Raw genomic sequence first — 26,052 nt, 5'->3', positions numbered from 1 at the left:
ACCCATATGGACACTCTCCCCATTATAGACTCTCTGCTGAATTGTAGATCACTCAAAACAATCTGATTATAAGAAGCAGTCACAACAAAACAGGATGAACATGATTTTGATACTTAGATTTCAGTAAAGCTTTCGATACTGTTCCATATGAACAAATTTGTACGAACTGAAGTAATTATGCAGGTATATTTCAAATCTGGGGACAAAATGGTTTCACCATAAAGAATGTGGGAAATAAACATATAGCAATTTGTATTTCTGGGGCCACAATTAAAAAATGAAATTATGAATTTAATTAATAATCAAAAATGAATTTAGTTACATTATAATATTAACCCAATTGTAAATACACCTAATTCTGTTTTTACACGATAGATACGTTCCTGAAAAATACGTGTAAAAAAAATTCGTGTAAAAAAAGACATTGTATTTATGGAAGAAAAGAAGATTGGTTCCGGATCTAAAAAAATCAGTAAAAATAATTAAAAAAAACACATAAAAATATCCGTTTTAAGCTTATTATTTTATTTCAACAAAATACACATGTAATAATATGTAATTAAAATGTACTAAAATAAATTTGTATGCATATGAAATGAAAAAAAAATTCTTCATGAACAAAAAAAATCTGTTTTACACATAACAAGATTTTATTCATTTTCACTTTCTGATAATAAACGGCGCATACGTTTGCGTACGACTGGAATATCACTGCCATCACTAGAAATGTTGTGGACATCGTCTTCTTCCTCTATTAATGAAATTCTTTCTGTGATCTCTTCAGCAAAATCAGCACGAGTCTCCTCTGGTGCTGATGTTTCACCGGTTTTACGAACGAATTCAGTTATTAATCGTTGTGTTCGTGTTTTGGTTAGGCCGTTATATAATTCTCTGTAAGAGGCTGTCAACAACTTCAGTTCACGTTGAAACTTCCCAGCGTGTTCCTCATTAGGGTCATGTTTGACAAAATGATTACCTAATTTTCTGGCCAGTTCCAGACCTTCTTTTATTAAATCTGCATTTAGAACAGGATCATTTTCTTCATTATCACTACGTTCTGTGGGATAAGGAGTCCCAAGGACAACCTCTAATATTTCATCTTCGCTTAGGGCTTTGTCGGTTAACAATTCATCAATATCTTCAAACGATAGATCATCGAATCCTTCTCCACCAATTTTGTGTGCCATTGTAATGATGTTGGGAAATTCGGTCGTATTAGGGATGATGGGATCTTTGCTTTTTACACATTGTGGCCAAACCGCTTTCCAACACGCATTTAAAGTTGCTGGTTTTAATTCAGTTAACACTAATCCAACTTGATTGATACAATCCATAATTGAGAATTTCTTCCACACATCAATGACTGTTTGTGTTTCATCATTCAGTTTGTCCAAAACGTGTTGGAATGTTCGTTTTACGTGGTATGTTTTAATTGTCGCAATTATACCTTGGTCTAGCGGTTGTATCAAAGATGTAGTATTAGGTGGCAGAAATAAAATTTGTACGTTTGGGTGTTCCAAGACAGGATGGCCGGGTGCATTGTCAAGAATCAGAAGAACTTTAAATTCGAGACCTTTCAAATTCATATAACGTCTGACTTCTGGGATGAAACATTTGTTGAACCATTCTGTAAAAATAGTAGTGGTCACCCAGGCCTTCTTGTTTGCCATCCAGTGAACAGGCAGTTTATTGATATCTACACCTTTCATTGAACGTGGGTTTAGGGCTCGATTTACCAGCAGTGGTTTCAACATACGATCTCCTGAAGCGTTGGAGGAAAATAATAAGGTCACACGATCCTTAGCTACGTTAAAACCACCAGCAGTTTTCTGCGATTTGGCTACATACGTTCTGTTCGGCATTCGTTTCCAGAATAAACCAGTTTCATCGGCATTCCACACTTGATCAGGAGTGTATCCTCCATCTTCAATAATTTTTGCAAGTTCCTGCGGGAATACTTTAGCAGCCGATTCATCTGCAGATGCAGTTTCACCTTTAATTTTTATATTATGAAGAGCATTCCTTTTAAGAAACCCTGTCATCCAACCTTTTTTTTGTAAATTTTGTACTCGCAGAAAATTCATACTTTCTGTTTAACTGAGATGAAGTGCTTGGCTCCTTTTCTTTAATCTGTCTGTAAATTCTTAGTGCTGTTTGCTTGATGGCATTTCCATCTACTGGTACTCTTTTTTGTGACTGATCTTCTATCCATATTACCAGGGCCTTTTCCATTTTTTCCTTGACAGTATCTCTTGTATATGATGATGAATTAACACTTACTTTTGTTCCAGAACATACCGACTTCCTAATTGCAGCTTCATTTTTCTTAATAGTTCTTACGGTAGCTTCATGTACACCAAAATGCTTTCCTACAGACGTAGCCCCTTGTCCAGTTGCAAGACGATCTAAAATTTGAATTTTAAGTTCCAAAGAAATCGCTTTCCTTTTCATTTTGGTAATAGGCGAATTAATCGACATTATATAAGGGCTACCGAAAAATATCTCAGTTATAATTAATAAAAAAAGGTATGAAAATTTTGTAAACTTACAATTTATTGACTATCGGAAAAATTAATAAATTTATATGTGCACAAATTTCACTAAAGATTCTTTCACTTTGAAATAGAGCTTACTACTACATGTCTGCCGTAGATACAATGCACGAATACCGTAGATGTGCACCAAATTCAATAAAAACGTTGATGATTCATAGATACCTTGGTGATTATTGATAGATTGTTGATGATTCATAGATTCATAGTACACATTGTTAAGCAAAAGCACGCGTTTCAAAACGCATACACTAGCTGTTATCCAATCTATTGGTGCGTGTAATATAGAAATGATACTAATTTGCCACAAATAAAAAAAATTTTCTTAGAATTTAGGCAAAAAAAATTCATAGAAATCGTGTTAAATCAAAATGACTCGCGTAAAAAGAGAATGAAATATTTATTTTGAATTCGTGTTAAACCAAATTCGTGTAAAAAAAGTTCGTGCAAAAACAGAATTAGGTGTAAAATTATCAAATTATACAAATATCCTATACTGGAATGATTTTTTTTTTTTTTTTTTTTTTTTTGCAGTCAGAAGGATTTAAACTGCTTAGTTAATACAATGGTTGTAATGCACATGACAAAATAAATTTTGCAACCATATTCTGAAATTGAAGGTTTTGGAAAGCGATGATAAGTAACAAAATTTATTGACAAAACACTGGAACACTGGGAAACATGCTGTTTGGAGAGCTAATGACAGAAAAAAATCATTTATTTGTTAATATCCAATGAAATTTCCAATTTAAAAACGTTCCTCTTATGGACATTCTCTAAATTAAATTCTCTCTATTCAATTTATGAAAATAGAGCAAGCTAGTGAACAGTTATGTAATTATGAGAAAAAAAGACAGTTTTGTACACAACTTATGTAATGCCATGATAGCTAGCAAATATTTGCATTCAAAACAAAACCAAAACACCTAAACAAAATGTGCAGTGAAAGTGCAAAAATATTACAAGTTTTGAATGGCATGTCTACCTGTATTGTACATAGACAAGGGTTTTAATCAAAAATTGAGTGGTGCAATAGTATTTTCTTTCTTTCCCTAATTATTCTTTAATGATGACACTCCATGTTTATCCCCCTTCCAACTTATTAATACTAATAACTTCAAAAAAATTTTCATGATAAATGATACAGGTAATGAACAACCAATCAACAAATCAACCAACAGTCTGTTGACCTACTGTCCCACCAACCATTTGTCCAGGTCCTTATATATAAGATAATGCAAATGTATCTTTTCTATAAGCAGCCAAGCTGCTAAAAAGCAAAAACTCATTTTCAAAATATGGCATTCTTACTACACATCTCATATTGTGAAATCTTGCATGTTGAAGATGTCTACACTTGTATTATTTATAGTCTAATTACAGTGAACATTAAAGATGAATAGAGCATCTTTATTAAAGTTTTTTTAACAATAAAATGCTTGCCTAAATAACATATATATAAATATATACCTGAGATTGTTGGAATCACATGAATGGTTCTGAGAGGGTGGCTTTGGTAATTCCTTTAATGGATGCAGTGGTTCTAATAATATGCTTGTCTGATGACTTTCAAAATCAACCGATTGACCACCCTAAATAAATTAAGAATTTTAGGATAATAATGTAAAAACATTTTAATAGTACTGGATCATTCCTTTATAACGAACACCATTTATCATTGAAAATTTTCATTATAATAAAAATATTTGCAGAACTTATTAGTCTTCTGCAAGTTTTGTTTAAACAACACTTATGGGAGACTATTAAGTTTTGTAGAAGACTTCGGTACAGAAAATTATTCTTGGAGTCTAGCTGTGCATAAAATTGTTTCTAAAAAATTTAATTTCAAACCACTGTGATTAATACTAGAATAAATAAACATTAGTTTCATTTCGGTATTAGTAGTAACAAATGATGTAACAAAGCAAGCTTATACAGCATCAGCCAACAAAAAAAAAAAAAAAAAAAAAAAAAATACCCACCTCATCTGTCTATACCAGGTAATAATTTATTTAATCCTTAATTTACAGCCATTCCCTGACTTACGTAAGGGTTACGTTCCACGGAACTCTACGTAAGTCAGAATTTCTCTAAATTTGAGTGAAGCAAAAAAGAAATGTTCGATGAACATGTAAATAGAATTATTTATTCATTTTTTTTTATCTCATGCACAGGAAAAATTACAAAAGTGTACAAAATTACAAAAATTTCAAAATTATAAAAATTACAAAATTATAAAATCACAAAAAGAGAGGAGACAGGCATAACGTCAGCAAGTTTTACCTTTCGAGCATCATTGCCATAATTGACTCTCCCGCTGATAAGCACGCTGCTACAGAAGTTGAGGGCTGTGGAGATTTAGAAGAGGTTTTTTCCAACACATCACAAAATTTCTCTACAGCTGCAGAATCGGCACCAGCGACTTCACCGCATACTTTAATGTTTTGGAAACCAGCATAATGCTTGAACCTATTAAACCATCTGCACCTGTTGCTTGCCATGAACTTGGCTTGGGGTTCGCCATACTTATCCTTAATATCTTCATAAATACTTCTTGCTTTTGCTTGAATGGCCATTGGACTCAGGGGCACTTGCTTCTGAATCTGATTTTCCATCCATATTATTAATAGCTTTTCCATCTTTGACATAGCACCTGAACACTGTTTTGTGATCACTGTTGATCTTAAATGCATTGGTCCTTTAACATGTTCTTTTATACGTGCACTGTCCCTTAAAATAGTATTCACTGTTGAAGCAGCGAGACCTAATTCCGTGCAATAGATCAGAAACTTTGTCCTGCTTCGTACTTCTTAATTAATTATCTTCATTTCTAAATCAATCTGTTTCGTTTCCTAGCACTGCCAGCACTTGCACTTTCCGCTGATCCCTTTCCCTTCACCATTGTAATAAGTAAATAGGAATGAAGAGAAGATTCTGAAAATTTATTTATGTTTTTTTATATGATTGAAGATTTCAGTGAAGCAGAACTCATTTCACCGTAACAAAAAACCCATGGAATTCCAGTTATCGGTATTATCGCAAATGCAATAATATCAAGTTTACTATCTGTTTATAATAGATTGCACTAACAGAAAAGCCCAATAAACTGGAAAGCACAAATTGTTTTTATTGTTTTATGATAGTGAGCTCCAGCAATATGTTTTAGAAAAATATCACTAAGGTGTTCAAAATTGATTCTTATAACGGAACATATGACAACGATGAATCTGTAGTGCAATTTCCATTATAAAAATGACTTTTTAAAGAGATAAATAGCTTAGTTATGTAGTGAAAATTTCAAATTCCGAGGTCTTGGAACAAATTACCGAAAAAAAACAATGTGTTATTGGGGTTCACATTACAATATTTTCAAGATATATGCAAAATACGGGATGCAAAATACGTTTCCGCGATTTTTTTAAGTTTGCACCAGCCGGAAAAAAACTTACGTAAAGTCGAATTTCCATAAGTCGAGTGTTACGTAAGCCGGGGAGTGGCTGTATTTAGACTGCACACTTCCACACCAGATGGAAGTTTGTTCAAACAATTACTACTTTCTGGCTGAAAGCAAATTTTCGTACATCTATCCTGCAACTATCCATTTTCAATTTTGTTTATGACCCCCCTTATGTATAAGAATGAGAGAAAGAGCAAAGATGCTATCAACATTTAGATAGTTCTATCTATTTAAGCTTTTCAATTAGGCCTCATCACAGGTGCTCAGTTTCAAAGTGCTACAATTTACCAAAGTATTTTATGGTAAGAATATCCTTTTGTGTTCTTAACTAGTCTTGTTACTTTTCTTTATCTATTCCAACAGTTCCACATTCTTCTTAAAATGAGGCTTCAAGAGTCGTATGCAGTACCCAAGATCCAGCCTAACCATTACATTATACAACAAACCAGAATGGGATAATCACATCCTCGTTGGAAAAATTCTTGTATCTCATTGACAGAACCCAATGAACTGTCCCAGCAGCCTGTCTGCACTGCTCAGAGAACTTCACATCAGACTGTATGAAATTATCCCTAGGTCTCTTTCACTCTCCACCACCTTGAGTGTGGTACCACCCAGCTAGTAACGTACTAGTTGGGTGGTAGTTAGGATTACTGCTGCCCATATGCAGTACCTTCATTTATCAACATTACACCAGAATTGCCACTTCTCAGCCCAAATGTCTAATTTTTCTAGGTCTTGTTGCATTAGCTCTTGATTTCTACCATTAATAAACCTACCAACCTCTGTATTACCTGTAAACTTAGACAACAACCTTGAGATGCCCTCATCAATATTGTTAATAAATATGGAAAATAGTTAAGGGGTGCAGTATTGAACTCTAATAACATTAGTCCAAAAGCAGTGACTATTTATAACCATCTTCTGTCTTCTGCCACCCAACTATTCCTTTATCCATAGCAATAACTTGCCCTAATGTTTTATCTAAACCTCATTAAGTCAAACGTATTAAGTACTAGAAATATATATAACAAAGGAATAAAGAAATAACAATAACAATAATATCAGCTATAAAATATTTAAGGGCAAAGGCCTCATGCTACAAGGTAGAATGACTGATGTGTGGGTCAGTGCAAAAGCGTCATTTTAACATAGCCATCTACAGAAGTAGTTAAATTAATTAATTAAATTGGCATTGTTTTGGTTATATCTCATATTGTGAATGCCTTCACAACGAGTTGCGATGGTATTGCACCACCTTGAATAAATAACACTTCACCAATGGAGAAGACTACTGTTTATTTGTCTAAAAATATATATAAATTCATACACCGACCATTGAATAAAATTTAAAATTTAATATGACAACAATCTTTACACAAAAATATTTACAATAAACTATTGCGGAATGCTAAGAACTGTAATAAAAGATCATTTACAATAAAATTTGCTAAAATATAAAACATAAAAGCACTAAAAACCTGAAACTTTCGGGAGCGTCAGCTCCCTTCTTCAACAGTGAAATGACTTCCTGCAACATCTCCTTAAGTAGCAGGCTCACGGTACCTCCACACGTGGTATTTCTCCACGTGGTTCAATCGGCACATGGTCAGAACTGGAAGCGGAAATGTCTCGGGAACGGATGAACGATTTTCTTTGCCATGTTTCTCATGCTACGAGGTAGAATGACTGACATGTAGGTTAGTGCAAAAGCATCATTTTAACGTAGCCATCTATAGAAGTAATTAAATTAATTAATTAAATTGCATCGTTTTGGTTATTCAATGCACACCATCAGGCATCTCTCATATTGTGAAGTTATACTTCATAACTGGGTTGTCACTATTGCAACACCAGGGTACCTGCCCACCCACCGAAGAGAAGCCAACAAGCTTTGAAATGGTGTCGTCTGGGTGATGGTATCCACTGAGAATAAATAACAGTAGCCTTCTCCACTGGTGAAGTGTTATTTATTCGAGGTAGTGCAATACCATGACAACTCGTTGAAGCCATTCACAATATGAGATATAAACAAAACGATGCCAATTTAATTAATTAATTTAACTACTTTGGTAGATGGCTATGTTAAAATGATGCTTTTGCACTAACCTACATATCAATAACACCAGCTTAAAGAAAAGAATGGACACATTGAGATACACAGCAAAAGAATTCAGTGTCACACCTATATCTTTCACATTTTTGAATGATCATGCTCAAATCCAGATGGTTCACCTCCCCTAGTGGCACATCATATATATACACATCTTTTCATCAAAAAACATAAAAATAAAAATAAATATAATAATAAAAAGCTGAACATTTCCCCCTTCAGAAAAACAGAACTGCTCATATTTAAGAAAACATTAGTAAACCAAACACGTAGCCATAAAAATTGGGTCTTGCGTTTTCACTTAAGGGCCATTTCCACACATTAATTCATGAAAATTAACAATAAGTTGCCTCTTTTAAGAAATAAAATATATTTTTTTAAAATAATAAGCTGTTATTTACTTTTCTAATAAATGTTTTATCATTTTAAGAAAAATAAAGCAGAAATTACTACAGGCACTCCCTGAGTTATGTAAATTCGACTTTATGTAAGTTTTGCCAGCCAGTGCAAATTGAGAAAAAAAATATATATATATGGAAATGTATTTTGCATCCCATAGGAATAAATGGAGGTATTATGAAAATATCATAATGTGAACCCAATAACACATTATTATTATTTATTTATTTATTTATATATATATATATATTTTTTTGGTAACTCGTTCTATGACCTCGGACGTTGAAATTCCGTGTAGTTAGGCCGGCTATGTGGTCCTGCCGAAAAATGCACTACATTTCCATCCATATTATTAATATGATAACAGTTAAAGTGCACTACACTTTCACTGTTATCATATGTTCCATTATAAGAATCCATTTTGAATGCCTTTGTGATATTTTCTAAAGCATATTTCTGGAGATCATAACCATAAAACAACAAAAACAATTTGTGTTTTCCGGTTTATTGGGCTTTTCTGTTAGCACAATCTAATTATAAATGCTAGTAAACTCGATCTAATTGCATTTGTAATAAACCATTAACTGGTATTGTGTGGTCTTTTAAGTTATTATGGTGAAATGTGTTTCCCTTCACTGAAATCTTCAATCATATAAAAAACAAATTAAATTTTCAGAATCTTCTCTTCATTCCTATTTACTTAAGCAGGACAAAGTCTGTCATCTATTGCATGGGAATTAGGTCTCGCTGCTTCAACAGTGAATACTATTTTAAAGGGCAGTGTGTGTATAACAGATGTTAAAGGATCAACGTATTTAAGATCAACAGTGATCACAAAACAGCATTCAGGCAATATATCGAAGATGGAAAAGTTATTAATAATATGGATGGAAAATCAGATTCAGAAGTGAGTGCCTCTGAGTCCAATGGCCATTTAAGCAAAAACAAGAATTATTTATGAAGATATTAAGGATAAGTACAGCGAACTCCAAGGTTTGTGACAAGCAATGGATGGTTTAATAGGTTCAAGCATCGCACTGTTTTCCACAACATTAAAGTAAAATTTTTGTAATCGCACACTTTTGTGTGCAATTACAATTACATTAGAGTAGAACACAGTGATCATAAGACAAAGAATAGAGAAAATTAGAAACCAGTAAAGCAGTCAAAGACTTAGTAACACAGAAGGTGCAAACCTACCTCAAACAAGTCAAGGTGAAAAGCATGCAAAAAATAGTCATCACAGGAAATGCAATAGAGATCGTCACCAAACAGAATACCTAGGTCAAAAGGCTCTTCCAGAGGTGAACAAGTTAAGACTTAAAGCAGCTACCGCAAAGGCAGATGTTCATCAATAATTATCTCTGATGTTCAGAAATCAAAAAGCATGTACTCTGTGAGGAGTGAAATTTATGACAAAATTTTCCAAAGAGAGATTTCCAAGGAAGAAATGGCCAAGGAATTCACCTTGTGGTATGCAACCAAGACATGGAATCCTGATGGATGCAACTCCATTGCAAACTTGCTAGCCAGAGTTTGGCAGTTCCTAACAAGGCATGACCAAATATAAACTGGTAGTTCCCTCTACCAGTCACCGGTAGACAGAACACCTCCCCTTGCCTAAATGTTTTATGTGTCTAAGGTATGGCCACACTTCACAGTAGTGTCAGCAGAAGAACAGCATGCAAAAACAGGAGAACAGAGCCAAAGTGTGCTGCTTGTAAGGCAGCTGGACTTAATTACAACATTCTATATGTGATGACAGCAAATGTCCCACATATCAGAGATAAGTTAAGCAGTTAGATCTACGACATACTATGGGTTCCAACTATGATTTGACTAATGACAAGGCACTGAAGTTTGACTGGCTGAATGTCCATAGAGCCCATGCCTTTATGGATGAAACTACAATCAGAATGGTGGAGAAAGAAATAGACAAACTGTCCAGAGCCCTACACACATGGTGTTAGGCTGCTGGGTAACCCTGTCATTTTTTTTTTTTTTTTTTTGGTAGTTGTTGGTGCATCGGCTTCTGTGGCCATAATGCACCTCCCAAGGTTTTTTTGCAGTACTTTGATCCAAGCCCGAGGCGGGATTCGAACCCGCGACCTTTGGGTTGCTAGGCAGGCACTTTACCCACCTGGCTAGCCCGGTCGGCTTACCCTGTCATACAGTGTGGTGTAATATTTCACTAACACAACCTGGGCAGGGTCAAGATAAATTTGTTTAATTGTGGTCTCTAGGGTTCCTCCTCTATACCGCTGTAGCATCTGAAAAAGGCAAAAGGCCAAGGCTGGCAAGTGTGTATATGTTTTTTTTTTTTTCGTTAGTTGTTAGTGAAACAACTAGTAGTTAAAATCCACCAGTAGTTAAAATGGCGGTGGGCCATAGGATTCGTTAATGGAATAGAGTTTTTAGCCGCTGATAACAAGTGGGATGTGACATATTCCATTACTTCATCAATGGGCTTTAACCGTATAATTTCCTCATCCAGGGTGATAGCTAACTGAAATTTGACCCAGTTAGCATGAGAGAATTTCCATATCCGGTGGGGTTCGGCTAATGGTGGTTGTGCAGTGAGCATATTACAAATAATTGAGAAATGATCGCTGCCCATGGGATCATTCATAACAGACCATTCCATGACTGAAAACAGTACCGGGGAGCATATTGAGAGGTCAATTGCAGAAGTTTGTCCAGTTGGCAATTGTATGTGCATAGGTTCACCTGTATTAAGAATGGTAAGATTTTGCCTATCCAGAAAGGTTTCAATCAGTTGGCCATGTGTATCTAATTTAGAAGATCCCCATAAAGGATGGTGACCATTGAAATCCCCCAACAGACAGACAGGGGATGGTAACTGCAGTAGAAGGTTTTCCAGATCTTGATAAGAGAAGGTATGATTTGGTGGAAGATAGATTGAAACTAGTGTTATCGCAAATCTGAGTAATGAAACGTACAGCAACAGCTTCAATTTCTGTTTGAAGAACAATTTGCTTTGCTGGGATTTGCAAGTTGATCAAGATAGCCACACCACCACAGGCAGCATTTGATGTATTGTGATCTTGTCGATATATAGAGTAGTTCTTTACGGAAATTTGGGAGGTTAAATAGCAAGCAGAAATCCACTGGAGAGTAGCGATGAATAAGGTCATAGATATTGTCAATATTGCTGCGAAGTCCTCTAGAATTCCACTGTAAAATATAAGGCATTACTTGAGATGAGTACAAGGAGCTGCATCTGACTGCTTTTTCAGTGTGGCAGTTTTATGTCGGTCAGACTTCGGTTTGTCTTTTTTTGGAAATATAGGCCGACCAGTGTCCATTTCTTTTTCCACATATATTTCTAAAATCGGGTATTCCTAGTTGGATGAGTAATTAGTATCCATGGATATGTCTTGGATATTTTTTTTTTAATTGGAATTTTTACTATGTGATGCAGTAGCAATCACTAGTGGGGAAGGAGATGTCACTGGTATTGTTAAGAGGAGTGTTACATGCCTGTTCTGAGTGGTTAGGGTAGTGGACTGTTGCTGAGAGAGAGGACAGCTCGAGCCCAGTCAGAGATTGATGTTTGAGGGGATGATAACATCAGTTTGGGTGGACACTGTTTGTTGTTTTTGTGTAATACTGGCATAGGTACATTTGGGCATAGTAGGAGCAATTATTTTCCTGGCTTCTTGATAGCTTACCTTGTTCTCAACCTTATACTTAATGATTTTTTTTCTCAATTTTCCATCTGTCACACATTTTGGAATAGGCAGGATGGTTGCCTTTGCAGTTGGGACAAGTTTTCTCTGTCGCCAAACATTCAGATTGAGTATGATCAGAAGATCCACAGTTGGGACATACTGGGTTTCCTCTGCATGTCGTCTGAGAGTGGCCATACTTTTGGCACTTGTAACATCTCAAGGGATTGGGTACACAGGGACGAACACAGCAAAGTAGATAACCAGCTTTTACTGATGACGGTAGGTTTGGGGAATTAAACGTAAGGATAATATTCTTGGTAGGTGTAAGGTTATCGTCTTTTCTAATCATGATTCTTTTTGCTGTAATAACATTTTGATCGTGAAGCTCTTGAGTTATTTCTTCCTCCGTCATGTTCAACAGATCCCAGCTGGATATAACACCGTCAGATGTATTCAGGGTAGCATGGGGAGATACTTTAACTGGTATCCCAGCAAAATTTGAAATTAGTAAGTGTTTCTCAGAATGTCTACGGTTTGCTGTTTCTAATAGTAGGTCTCCAGATTGCAGCCTCTTCACAGTCTTAGGAGATCCTGCAATACTCTCCAGGTGTTTCTGGATGAGGAAAGTAGATAATTTACCGAGAGGTTGTTCTGAAAGTGAATGCAAAATTAGAAATGCAGGACACTGTTGTTGTAGAATTTGTTTTCAACCTCTTGGGTTGTGATATGTCATAATCAGTTTCAATTTATGGCTAAGAGCTTGTTGGCTCTAAAGGTAGAAACACATTTTGCTCCATTTATGCTCTTATTTTATTTGCTCCATATTTGTTCCTTTTAGCCCTAGGCAGTTCAACTTTTCTGCCAAGATTTCCGGCCCCGCCATGGGGTAGCAGGAGCAGTGCCTTGGTGTGACCAAGCAGAGGTTAGTAAGGATTAGTACTTAGGAAAGAAAAATATAAAAGAAAGGTGGATTTCCTTCCCGACTCTCTACAAAAACTTTTTGGTAGAAGAGCTTCTATGAAATAAACAGTTTTTTGAAAATGCTGGAACTTAAAAAGAACTATTAGTCGCTTTATGAAGATCACTTACTGAAAGGTCACACAGATAATCGCCTGATTGCAATTCGCTTGGCACCCAGGGCCTATTGTGCTTATCTGATTTTGGCTTACAATAGCCAAAATTCTCTGTAATTCAAATCCAAGGAGTTAATGAAATTTAAACAGTACTAACCAGTGTATTATGATTTTTTTTGATGATTTTCATAAAACTTCTAATACTGGGCAATCAAGTCAAAATAAAAAAAAATTAATATTTAAAAGCATTTAGATAAGTGTTCTCAAAATTTCATGAAGAAACTCGTTCCACAGAGCGTGAATGTGTTTATGTGTACACATCACAATTGTATGCGGTTACTTTTTATTTTCATATAAATGCAGTAGTGTTCTACATACCTCAAAAAATTTCAAGAAAAACTGACTAGTAAATAATGTAGGATCTTGTGCAGCAAACTCAAGGAGAATAAGTGCACTTTTCCTTCTTTCTTCAATTACATCATCATCAAATCTCCCTATAACAAAGGTAAATAATATCATTAGTTCAACATAATATTCCTAATATTATATTCAGTATTGGTTGACATACTACGTAAAAATAATCTGGTATACAGGAACATCTATTCCAAAAATATATATATTAAATAAAAAATAAATAAATAATATATACAGTCAAATCTCGTTAATACAAAGTGAAAGAGACCTAAATTTTTACATTTTGTAATAATGAGGTTTGTAGTAATGAGGTCCCCCAAAAGTGTCAAAATTTTACCTTTTTTCTTTTTTTTTTTGGCACATACTACATATCTAAGAATAATAATAAATAATATTAAAAATAAATGAAAATATAAATTCATTTAAATTAATAAAATAAAATAACAAAAACAAAAGCTTGTCTAACAATACAGTAACAGGAATAACACCTTTTTTAAAGATTTTATTTTATTTGTAAGATAAACTAAGAGAAAAGCAATTAACGGAAATGAAAATATTGTACAGTATATATATTTTACATATATACAATATTTTAGTATCACAGTAAAAAGAATTACAATCTTAATATAAAAGGAGACATAAAAACCATTAACTTTTTAATAAATTAATCTAATTTAAAAGCAAGGATCCAGTATTGTTTACAAAGTTTTGGTCCTATACACATTTTTTAACTACAGCACGCACATTATCAAATGCAATAGTTGTATCTTTATCAATGTTATTGCAGGCCAACACATTCTCTATTATGCTAAATGCATTTTGGGCATCTTTTTTTTAGATGGCAGTGCATGTGCTTCTCCACTTTTGCTGTTACTAGTAACAAAAACATCGTCATTTTGCTTGGTGCCCAACAGCTCTTCTGGTGTTGGCAATTGCTGTGGTAGTAACTTCATCGTCCACCTTCACAAACTCTGCAAATTTGTCAACAAAATCCATATGCTCTTTCAAATTCCTCCATTCCTCGATGTTGCTATCATATTCGTCTGCTGGACCAAGTTTTTCGATGATATTCTCTCCAAAGCTACTCTTTCTGAAGCAGTTGATTATTACACTTGATGCAATACTCTCTCAAGCAATAACAAGATTATGAATAGCATCCAAGATATTCCAATTTGGCTGCAAATTGTTCCCTTCTTCTATGTTGCGGATCAAGTACCTTATCAGGCGGACTTCTATATGCTCTCTTGAGGTTATAATGCCTTGATCCAGTGTCTTATGCATAAGACACTGGATCAAGTGTCTTATGCATAAAACTTGTGGTACTGGGAGGTAAAAACAGCCATATATTTGTAAACTTAAGTGTCTCAGCAGAATGCATTATAAAATAACCTAGAATCACCAAAAAATTTCTTTTTTCTGAGGCCATTCTTCTGTCCACTTTTGACAATCAAAACTGAAAAATTTTGACCATAAACCAAGCACTTCTATTGGCCTCATAATCACAAGGAAGTTGGTTAACTTCTTTAAAACACCTTGGCTTGGAAAACTTACCAATCACAAGTGGGCATAGTTTTGTACTGCCATCTGAATTGCAGCATAACAGAGCAGTCTTTGTTTACTTCTTAATTTTCCAGCAAATGTTTGGTTTGGCAGAAAATTATAAAATAAACCTGTTTCATCAAGATTTAAAAATATCCTTTGCCTCATATTTTTCAAGAATGGACCATACAGAACACAACCAGTCTGTAGCCTTTTTCTTTGTTGACTAATCCAGACTTGCCACAAACATTTTATGAAACCAAGTTATTCCTGCCCTTAAATCTTTGGAGCCAGTTGAAGTTTCTAATTCCATGCCTGTCCCAGAGCATAAATATAAATTTTATTTATAATGGATGGAGATCAGTTTCCAAAGGTGAGATGAGATGTGCTTATTGTATTTTGGCTAAAATTATAGTAAAAAATAAATAAATAATAATAAAATAACAATCAGTAATTGATTTCAATAATCACATTAAGTGAAAGTGTAGAATGGTAATGCATGATTTTTATCGTGCAATCATATAGTTCTGCCATAATTTATGAATAAATTGTTGCAGAATCTACACAATTTATAAAAAAATAGATTACATTTTCCAATCTAATTTGTCTAATTTTATTCATTTATAATTTTATCTATTGGAAATTGCTTCACAGTAATAAGTGAAGCCACCCACACACTTCTAATACCTTTTGTGTTTGGGGTTTCATAAAAAAAAAGTAACATTATTCATGTAGTCTATTGAAATACTGTACATAAATAATGTTACTCTAACGTTACTCATTCCTTCAGAAATGTCATTTATAAAGAAAAGAAAAAAAATGTGACAGTTTAAAAAAAAAAAGATTTGAGATAGTTTAAAAAAAAAAAATTTGGATTATTCATGCTTCCATGCCCAACATTACACTACATAATCAAGAGTTTCCTTTCACTGATACTGAGAAGTACTGTAAACTTTTGCCAAAAATTTTCAAATTTGAAAATGCTCAACTGCAAAGTGATGAAATTTGTACTTCCCCTTAACAGCAACTGCTTGAGTTTCACCAAAATTTTCCATCGAATTCTAATTATAATGAATGTCAAGACATCACCAGTGGCATGACACTGAAGGAATCCATATTGGAACCATTGATCAGATGGAAGGTTTCAAGAAAGAGTACAAGAGTTGGTAGTTGATGGATTTATCCATTACTTTGGAAAAGTTGAGGTAAGTGCAACAGGATGATAACTGAAAGGGAAAGATTTGTCACCTTTTATAGGAACTGCCTGGATATGAACAAATTTCCATACAGAAGGAAAAACACCAGGGGAGTAAGAGTGTAAATAGGTGTCATGAAACAGGAGAAAGCTCTGCAGCACAGATTTTGAGAACAAGCAGAGAAATGCTGTTAGGATCTGAAGGTTACTTGCCATCAAGATGGTTTAAGATTCTTCTTCTGTCATTCTGCAGGAAAACCATAGGAGGAACTGAGTGGAATGTGTTTGGTATGGTAGGAGATAATTTACTAAGATTATCAATGCAAGAGTAACAGGAAAAGTAGAGGTACTAATAAGTCAGCCTTATAGCTGCAGATGCAACAGAACCATCATGTAAAAGTAATGAAAGACTGGATGAACAGAAACTGCATCCAAAACATTTAGACAGTGACCAAAAGGCTTGACTACCATTTGGACAAGAAACAAGTTTCTTACATTTAGCTTGTTCAAAATGGAGTTGGAGGATTGATTAATAACTTTTATAACTGTTGCAAGCTTTAAGTGTAGACAGAAAATGGGGACAGAAACTGCATAGAAACCAATTACATGTTATATTCTTGTCTTAAACAGCCTTAGTAGTAGTAGTGGCATGTGATGCAAGAAAGCAAGTAAAAAAAAAAGCAAGTCAGCATCAGCCAAAAAAAAAAAAAAAAAAAAATCACACCATTCCCTCCAAATGCCTGTCCGGTTCCTCCTTAAATTTATTCAACCTATCAACTTCCACAACGACAGATGGAAGTTTGTTCCAGCATTTAACCACCCGCTGGCTAAAGGCAAATTTCCGCACATCTATTCTACCTCTGTCTTTTCTTAATTTGAATTTAGGCCCCATTAGGTTCGTAATCTGAACAAGTAGAAGAATCCCATCAGAATTCAGCGTGCTCAACCCATTCAAGGCCTTATACACCTCAATCATATCACCGCGCAGGTGCCTAGTCTCCAGCCACTGCAATTTGCAGAACTTAAGCCTCTCTTGGTAAGAGGATCCCTTCATTCCCCTCACCAATCTTGTTGCCCTTCTCTTTACACGCTCAAGTAAATCTACATCCTTCCTAAAATGAGGCCTCCAGATCTGTACGCAGTACCAAGGCGTGGCCTGACCATTGCCTTATACAGAGGGACAATCACCTCCTTCTCCCTGCTAGCAAAATTCCTATGTATCATTGACAAAACCCCATGACCTGCCATGGCAGCCTGCCTGCATTTCTCAGAAAACTTCATATCTGACTTCACAATTACTCCCAGGTCTTTTTCATTTTCTACCACCTTAAGTGTAGTACCACACAGTTGGTACGTTTCTCTGGGGGTTACTTCTACCCATATGCAGTACTTTGCATTTGTCAAGGTTAAACTTCAGTTGCCACTTCTTAGCCCATCTGCCCAAATTATCTAGATCCCGTTGCAGAAGCACACTGCCATTACTGTCATTAACAACCCTGCCAACCTTTGTATCATCTGCAAACTTCGACATTAAGCCTGATATACCTTCATCAATATCATTGATAAATATACAAAACAAGAGTGGACCGAACACCGAACCCTGTGGGACTCCACTAATAACATTAGTCCACGAAGAGCAGCACCCATTGATTACCACCCTCTTAACCATCCTTTTATCCATTGTAGCAACTTACCCTTAATACCATTCTGCTCCAATTTGTAAGCAAACCCTTAGCCATAATGAATCATTGGACTCAGGGGAGGTTTCCACGGACTGGAGATGTGCAAATGTATCCCCAATTCACAAAGGGGGATCGAAGGGTGACACGAGTAATTACAAACCAGTTAGTTTAACTTCTGTTCCGGTTAAAATAATGGAGTCACTGGTTAAAGATGCATTGCAGGTCTTCCATGCTCAACAGTGTCAAAAGCTTTCCTGAAATCCAAATATATGATATCAAAATTATTTTTTGCATTCAGTTCCTTTGTAACCACATCATAATATCCTATCAAATTTGTCAGACAAGACTTTCCCTTAACAAACCCATGCTGTGTCTGAATTATTGCTGCAGTCTTGTCTAGATGATCCTGCAATGCATCTTTAACCAGTGACTCCATTATTTTACCTGGAACAGAAGTTAAACTAACTGACCTGTAATTACTCGTGTCACCCTTCGATCCCCCTTTGTCAATTGGGGATACATTTGCACATCTCCAGTCCGTGGGAACCTCCCCTGAGTCCAATGATTCATTATGGCTAGGGGTTTCCTTAGTTGCTTTGCCGTCTCCTTTAATATAACTGGATAGATCCCATCCACCCCAGGTGCCTTTCTTATGTTTAACTTCAACAATTTCTCCTCCACTTTGCTCTCAGTTATTACAAAATCATTAAGTATTCTGCTACAATTTGATAACCTTCTGCCATTTCCAAACCTTACCTCATTCAGTTTAAATACTCAATCAGTTTGTTTGCTATCTGAGCAGGATCATCAGCAGTCGAACCATCGATGTCAAGTGGACCAATCAGATTCATCCCCTTCCTTTTAAAGTTTATATAAGTAAAGAAATCCTTGCTGTTTTTCTTAGCATCTTTTGCCAAGCATTTCTCGTAATCTGCCTTCGCCTGCCTAACCTCTTTTGTGACCTGATTACAGACTAGCTAATATCTGCCATAGGCTTCTGAGTCGCTTGATAATTTGTATGCATCCCATGCATTTTTCTTCTCTGTTACGAGTCTCATTAGTTCATTTGATAACCATTTAGGCCTAACATCGAACAATATTTCTTAATAGGTATGAAACTTTTAGTAGCATCCACGATTAATTCTTTGAATGCTTACCACTTAGAATTTACTGTTGGTAACATCGTCAGTTGATCCCACTGTACAGAATTTAAAAACTGTCAGAGACCACTGTACTCACCTTTACGGAAGCAAAAACCCTTTCCTTTACCCCTGATGGTAATTAAATCTTTAAGTAAATCCCACATCAGTACACTGTGATCACTGCCACCTAGTGGTTCCTTTATCTGCAAATTCTTAATACACGAATGATCACTGCTGATAACCAGATCATTAATACACGAATACGCGAATTCTTAATACACGAATGATCACTGCTGATAACCAGATCATTAATACACGAATACGCGAATTCTTAATACACGAATGATCACTGCTGATAACCAGATCAAGAGTATTACTTTCTCTGGTTACCTCTTGAACATGCTGCTGCAGAAAACAATCATCCAATAAATCCACAAATGTGTGACTATTGTGTGAGTGACCAACCCACAAGTTCCAGTCAATATCTGGGAAGTTAAAATCCCCCATTATAAGACATCCCGATTTACTAGCCCACTCTATTTCTCTGTATAATTGTTCATTGTACTCATTCAAGTCATTAGGCCTATAACACACTCCTACTCTTATTTTTGATTTCGCAGTGCTTATGTCACACCAAACTGATTCAACAGTGCCCTGTTCATCTATATCAACTTGTTGCACTTCTTTTGATTTTATGTTTTTCTTAATTAACAGCATAACACCTCCTCCCTTTCTATCTTGTCTATCCTTTCTGAACACATTGTACTCCCCAAATTCCAGTTCAGCATTCCTTATATCTGTGTGACACCACGTTTCTGCTATCCCAACAATATCTGCCTTTGATGTCTTGACCAACACTTCAAATTCACTTCATCAACAGTTGGGGGTTTCAGGGACGGATGACTGCCATCCGTCCCTGAAACCCCCAACACCCCTCGGCTCCAGGTCACTACTTATTCTAATAGAAGTTGTGCAAGAATCACCTTCACTATCTACCATGTCACTATTTACATAACTTTCTAATCCAAACATGCTCTCATGTTTACTGCTCTAAAAGTCAGTTCCCAGAAGAAAATTTGGAGATCGATGAAATTATTCAAGGTAGTGAGAGACCAGAAAATTTACTAATGCCACTGAAAAAACACCAATTCGTACTGCTTGTAGGAACGTGAAAACAGTGAGGGACAAATATTTCTCTTATAAAGAAGGCCAAGTTCTATGTCAAAAAAAAAATCAATAGGCATGGACTGAATCTAAAATGGGACTGACTTTTGGTTTTGTGGGCCTGTGTGATGTATTTAATTATATTTTGTTTGTATGTAAGTAGGTAATAAAGTTAAAAATAGAAACGTTTATTTACTATATCTTGGTCTTCATTCATTGATGATTGTCTCTTCACAGGCTTTTCTAGGTCTCTCAGAAAAACAAGCTCATTGAATATCCAAGATGATAGCACATAGATATCCTCCAACTCGGCACCACTTTGCTTGAAATCCTGAATTTTTTCAATTCTTTGCAGAAATTGCTTCTCAGGTGTTTATTTTCTTTATCACATCTTCCACAGTAGCTTGTTTGTTTGTTTGTTTATTTGGATTTTAGGAGCATTAGCAACTAAGGCCATATTGCTCCGTTCCCACAGTAGTGTTGGGCTTTATGACCTTAAACATTTCCAGCAGCTTCTTGTAATTAATATTACACTTATCCTTGTATGAATACTCCTTGCTGCAGATAACCCATAGTTCCAGTAACCTGTGATAAACAGAATGAAGTTTTTCAAATTTCCATGCTCATATCTTGAAAATTTTTGCACCATCTTGAAAATTTTTGAGAAGACCCTTTTCTCGGTTCTCACCCAACACTGCTTCGGGCATCGTCCTCTGCACCTACACTCCATCTTATCTGGAAAATCAACTGTCACAAATCTCCTTGAGACCCTTTTCTGGATGCAGAAAGCTCTCAACAATAAGGAACAGCTTGATATTATCTTCCTAGACATATCCACAGCTTTTGACAATATCTCGATAATGGCTCTGGAACAAATTTTATCTTTCTACTTCAAAATACAAGGCAATCTCCTGAAGATTTTATGTAGCATTCTGAAGGAAAGATGCCTCATAATCCATAATGACAATTTTATTGCCCATTACTCCATTTCGCAGGGAGTGCCACAGGAAGGCATTCTCTCCTCACTGTTATTTGCTGCAGCTCTGGAACCATTTTTTGCATCCCATAAAGACAACTTTATTACATATGCTGATGACCTGAAATTCTTCGTCAAATCTAAAGAAATACAACAAGTTAAGCAAACAAATCAACAAGCCAATAACACAATAAATGAACTGGAGCATTACCTTGACTGTATTGGACTATGTTTAAACCCAAGTAAATCTGCCCAGATGACAATTACAAAGAAAAAGAGCAGGAACAATATCTCTATGCTGGTAAGCGGATGTGAAATTCCAAAGGTTAAATCGCACGTAGACCTTGGCCTAAAATGGGATGAGGGACTAATATTCTCCGAGCACTTTGATTACATCAAAGCTAAAACAGGAGTTAACTGGCATTAGGAACCCAGATATTGTTAAAAAGTATATCTTGAAATGTATACTTCCCATTCCACTGTGTGCATTACAGATTTGGTCCTCTGCCCCACCGAGCAACCTGAAAGCTTTCCTTAGTATTGAATACTGGCTCTTGAGATGGCTGAACAGGATCTCAAATCACCCATTTACTATCTCTAGAGCCATCCTACTTTCCAATCTCAGCATTCCTCCCTGGAAACAGACAATCAACACAAGAAACATTTTCACATCAGCCCAACTGCTAACAGGAAGATTAGATGCTCCCAGTATTGACGGCTTGTTTCACTCTCGTCGAGAACCACCAGAATTTCTGAAACAAGACATCCTCTTCAAAGCAACTTAAAAAACCTGGACAGCCTAAGTCGCTTTTTTCCAGCAAACACAATAGAACTCTTCAATCAACAAAGAATTGAACCGGAAAAGCTCTGTAATGAAAAAGCCTACAGATTGCAAGTCTTTGCTGACTCCTATCGTCTCCTGTAACCGTAGTGCACAGCCACTTGGCTCAAAAACTGCATTTAATTTTGATCCCTTTTAACTATATATTCTGGGTATTCTAGATGCCAACTTAAGATGTGAAAATTTTAAATATTCTATAATGTTCAAAGATGGCAAAAATTTAAATATGCTATTATAAAATCATAATTACTCATGTATTCCAAAATTCTGTATTCAACCTTTCAGGGTGAACTTCCAATGGACTTTGTAACCTTTTGTTCATGGGTCTGCTTCACACCTTAGAATGTAACTCTCACCCTTCTAGTCAATGGCTGTCCCAGGGGTATCTCTTTAACAGAGAAATAAATTGATAATAACAATAATATTAATGAACACCTTCCATGAAAGAGATACTCACACAATACATATGTACCTCAAAAAGTCAGTGAGTGATGCCATCAGTATCCTCCACTACTCACAAATACTGATGCTCGATATCCAATTTTTTCATCAGTCTTCAGTATGAATTTTTCCTACTATCACTTCATCAGTATAAACCTCATGCAATCGATATTACTGTCAGTAGTTAAAATACAGCCAGTAATATTGATCGTGTGAGGCTTGCATAAAATTTAATCCCATTTGGCATTACAAGAGACAGGTCCCAATGGTGAAGAGAGATCATCATTAAATTATGATCTGCATGATTTCTGTTGAAGGGTTATTGGTGAGAAAAAGATCAAGAGTGTTGAGTGTGTGGTTAGGACTGACTGGTATGCTTGTAGGCAAATGAACAACCTGTGTGAGGTTACTAGTAACTGGAAAAATCTCAATCAGTTGGGTCTATGTAACTAGAAAACCGAAGTCAGCTGGAAGTTGTGAACACTAAAATCACCAAAGAAAATGACCTCACTGTTAGGAAAGTTAGACTGGAGATGTAGAGTTTCGAAGAAAGGAAGCTAAAGAATTCCATGTGATTAATGGAAATGGGGAAACAATAGAGACAAAATTAATTTGACAGAATAGAGTACATAAATTTTAAGCTAGAGGATATCAAAAAGAGGAAATTTCAATTTAGGAAGCCTCTGACAAAGAATATAACAAATGTATGCACAAGTAACAAAGCAAAAGGAATCATAGTGTGAATAATTATGGCAACTGAAAAAAAACCAATACTTGAGATTCTATCAGAAAGAGTAAGTGGGGGTAGGCAGATTTTAGGTAGAAATGGATTATTGAGAGTGTAGCTCAGACCACATATATCTGAAAAATAAATGAGTGAGGAAGCATTTGGGAGGTTTAAGTCTTTTCACAGATAAGTTCTATTAGTTTGATTATTCTTTATCCATTCAGTAGATTGAGTAGAGGCAGGGGGAGCATGACTGAATTAATGAAATTTTTGGATATATCATACAAATACATATAGCAAGAATGTACATACCTAGCTCCTTGACATAACATTGTCTCAACAATTCCTCAAGCATACACACATCTTAGACCCCCTCCAATCACTAGTTGGATAGCTAGAGGCAGTGTGAAATTATACACTAGCTGATCTGGATGCCTCCTAAAGTTTACCAATAGCTTCAGTCTGACAAGTTACCAAAATTTGTATGGTATATCCGTGTAGTATGCTCATTATAACAGTGAACGATTGTATGGGAATACACGCAAATTAAAATTAGTATGGCTTTTTGCTCATTACAGTCGTGATCTCGTTATTTCTGTGCTCGTTATAACCAAGTTCGACTGTATATAAGATGTGCTGGGTGATTCAAAAAGAAATAAACTCTTCAAATATTTGTTAAACATGAACTGTGCATAGCAGAGTCACTAATACTAAATTATAGAGAAACTTTGGAGTGTTAAACCATCTCCCCCATCCAAGGAAATGTAATTTCCATTAACATCACCTACCAGGGTGAAAATATTGTTAAAATGGTCCCCCCCACTTCAGAAAGTACTTTGTCATGCAGTTTACAAAGACAAATGCAGGTTAGTGTTGCAGTGATTTTTAAATACACTGCAAAAAGGACCAATCATACATTTATATTAGTGTGAGGTTATTCATTTTACAAATAACCTCAGTTATGGTCTCATTTCCAGTCTCGATGATATCCACGTCTACTTACAATCTGCCAAACCCTGCTTACGTTTTCTTATAAAATCTCATTTTAGTCCCCAAGTCTTGTCACAGACATTCTGCCAGGTGTGACAGGCTAGGACTTTACTACCTGGGAGGCTAAAACACTGATGGGACTGATATTTGGGTCACACTGTGATTCAAGTGAATTGAATTTCACTGGAGTGCTGTCACATTCAATGACAACCAAATCCTCTGCTTGCATTATCACGATGACGAGATTAGTAAAATTGGTTATATCCCCATGTACAAGGCCTGAAACACTGCACCTAGTATATATACTGGAAATGACCATCCAGGTGTGAACCAACCTGAGCAGGGGTAAAAATGTAGTGAAATGGCGAAATTTATGTTTAGTGTGTGGAGCAAAGTTCCAGCAATCCCTGTCTCTTCATTCATGCAGTAAGAGTCTTTTGAAGTTATATCTTTTAAAGTTATGATGAACATTATGGTGAGAGTTTTCTTTGTCTTCTTCAACAGTATCGACATAATGGAAGAATAAGCATGTTTACATATCAGCACTGGAAAGAACATAACCAAAAAGGGAAAAAAAACAATTTAGAAAGTGTGAAATTACAAACTTCGATGAAGCATTGCTTCAATAGTTCATTACACAAAGAAGTGCTGGATTTTCAATAGATGGTCCAATCTTGAAGGCTCAAGCAGAAAAACCTGCTAAACAATTTAGATGCAATGACTTTGTATGCAATATTCTTGGAATTTTGAGGATACATCTCTAATCTTGTCCTTTTGGGGATAGGGGCTATCCAAAAGTGCATTGGTGTTACGCTTGTAATTTCTAAGATCGCATTACAAATTGTCTTGTATTCGATGTGTTGTTGTTGTTATTTGGTTTTTAGGAGCATTAGCAACTAAGGCCATATTGCTCCGGGGATATGCGGTGGTCATTCCCTGACCTTTCCACATCCTCCGTATTTGGTGTTCACGGGCCCGAACCCCGGTCTGATCAAGAAACGTGTGCTACGCACTGCTGCTCCTGCCCACCTGGCTACAGAGGCGCCTTGTATTAGATGAACCATAAATTTATTTCGGGACTTCTAAGAATTTTGGAAATGATAATTGTTTGTATGCAGATCACTTTAACGTCATTTTAAAAAAAATCAGTTAGAAATGAACTCTTCCTTCGGAAACACGTCTACTAACAAAAGAATGTCTCTCTTGATTCGCGAAAAAGTCGAAATTATTCATGAGGTAGAACATGCTGCAAAAAACGTTGAAGTGTGTAAAATGTTTTCAACAGTATCGACATAGTGGAAGAATAAGCATGTTTACAAATCAGAACTGGAAAGAACATAACCAAAAAGAAAAAAAAACAATTTAGAAAGTGTGACATTACAAACGTCGAAGCATTGCTCCAATGGTTAATTAGTATTAGTAATGGCGGCATGGTGCAAGAAAGCCTATGACTTATGCTGCACCAGCAAAAAAAAAAAAAAAAAAAATCCGAACAAAACAATGATTAAAAACAAAAAAAAAAAAATAAATAAATAATAATAATTAATTTAAAAAAAAAGGAAATTAAACCTATCATCCTATGCACTTCCCTTACCCGAAAGTACTATCCAGATGACCTTTGAATTTCCCCAAACTGTCGGCCTCTACCACCCATG

At 35.6% G+C, this 26,052-nt stretch overlaps 1 protein-coding gene across 1 annotated transcript in view; it reads right to left on the bottom strand.

The window, feature by feature from the left end:
* Positions 1-20,290, bottom strand: part of LOC150084689 (inactive ribosomal protein S6 kinase delta-1-like) — a 290,509-nt gene extending 270,219 nt beyond the window's left edge. Inside the window, exons 1-3 of the mRNA XM_090376322.1 lie at positions 20,242-20,290; positions 13,665-13,780; positions 4,023-4,144 (exon numbers count right to left, since the gene is read on the bottom strand). Of these exons, the coding sequence (XP_090232448.1) occupies positions 4,023-4,144; positions 13,665-13,780; positions 20,242-20,290 (287 nt within the window). The remainder of the gene's footprint in view (positions 1-4,022; positions 4,145-13,664; positions 13,781-20,241) is intronic.
* Positions 20,291-26,052: the final 5,762 nt, after the last annotated feature.

This window comes from Mastigoproctus giganteus, chromosome 6 (assembly GCF_048544385.1).
Source record: "Mastigoproctus giganteus isolate SK-2022 chromosome 6, ASM4854438v1, whole genome shotgun sequence".
In the NCBI taxonomy this organism is placed as follows: domain Eukaryota; kingdom Metazoa; phylum Arthropoda; class Arachnida; order Uropygi; family Thelyphonidae; genus Mastigoproctus; species Mastigoproctus giganteus.
This window is presented reverse-complemented; position numbering and strand designations above follow the sequence as displayed.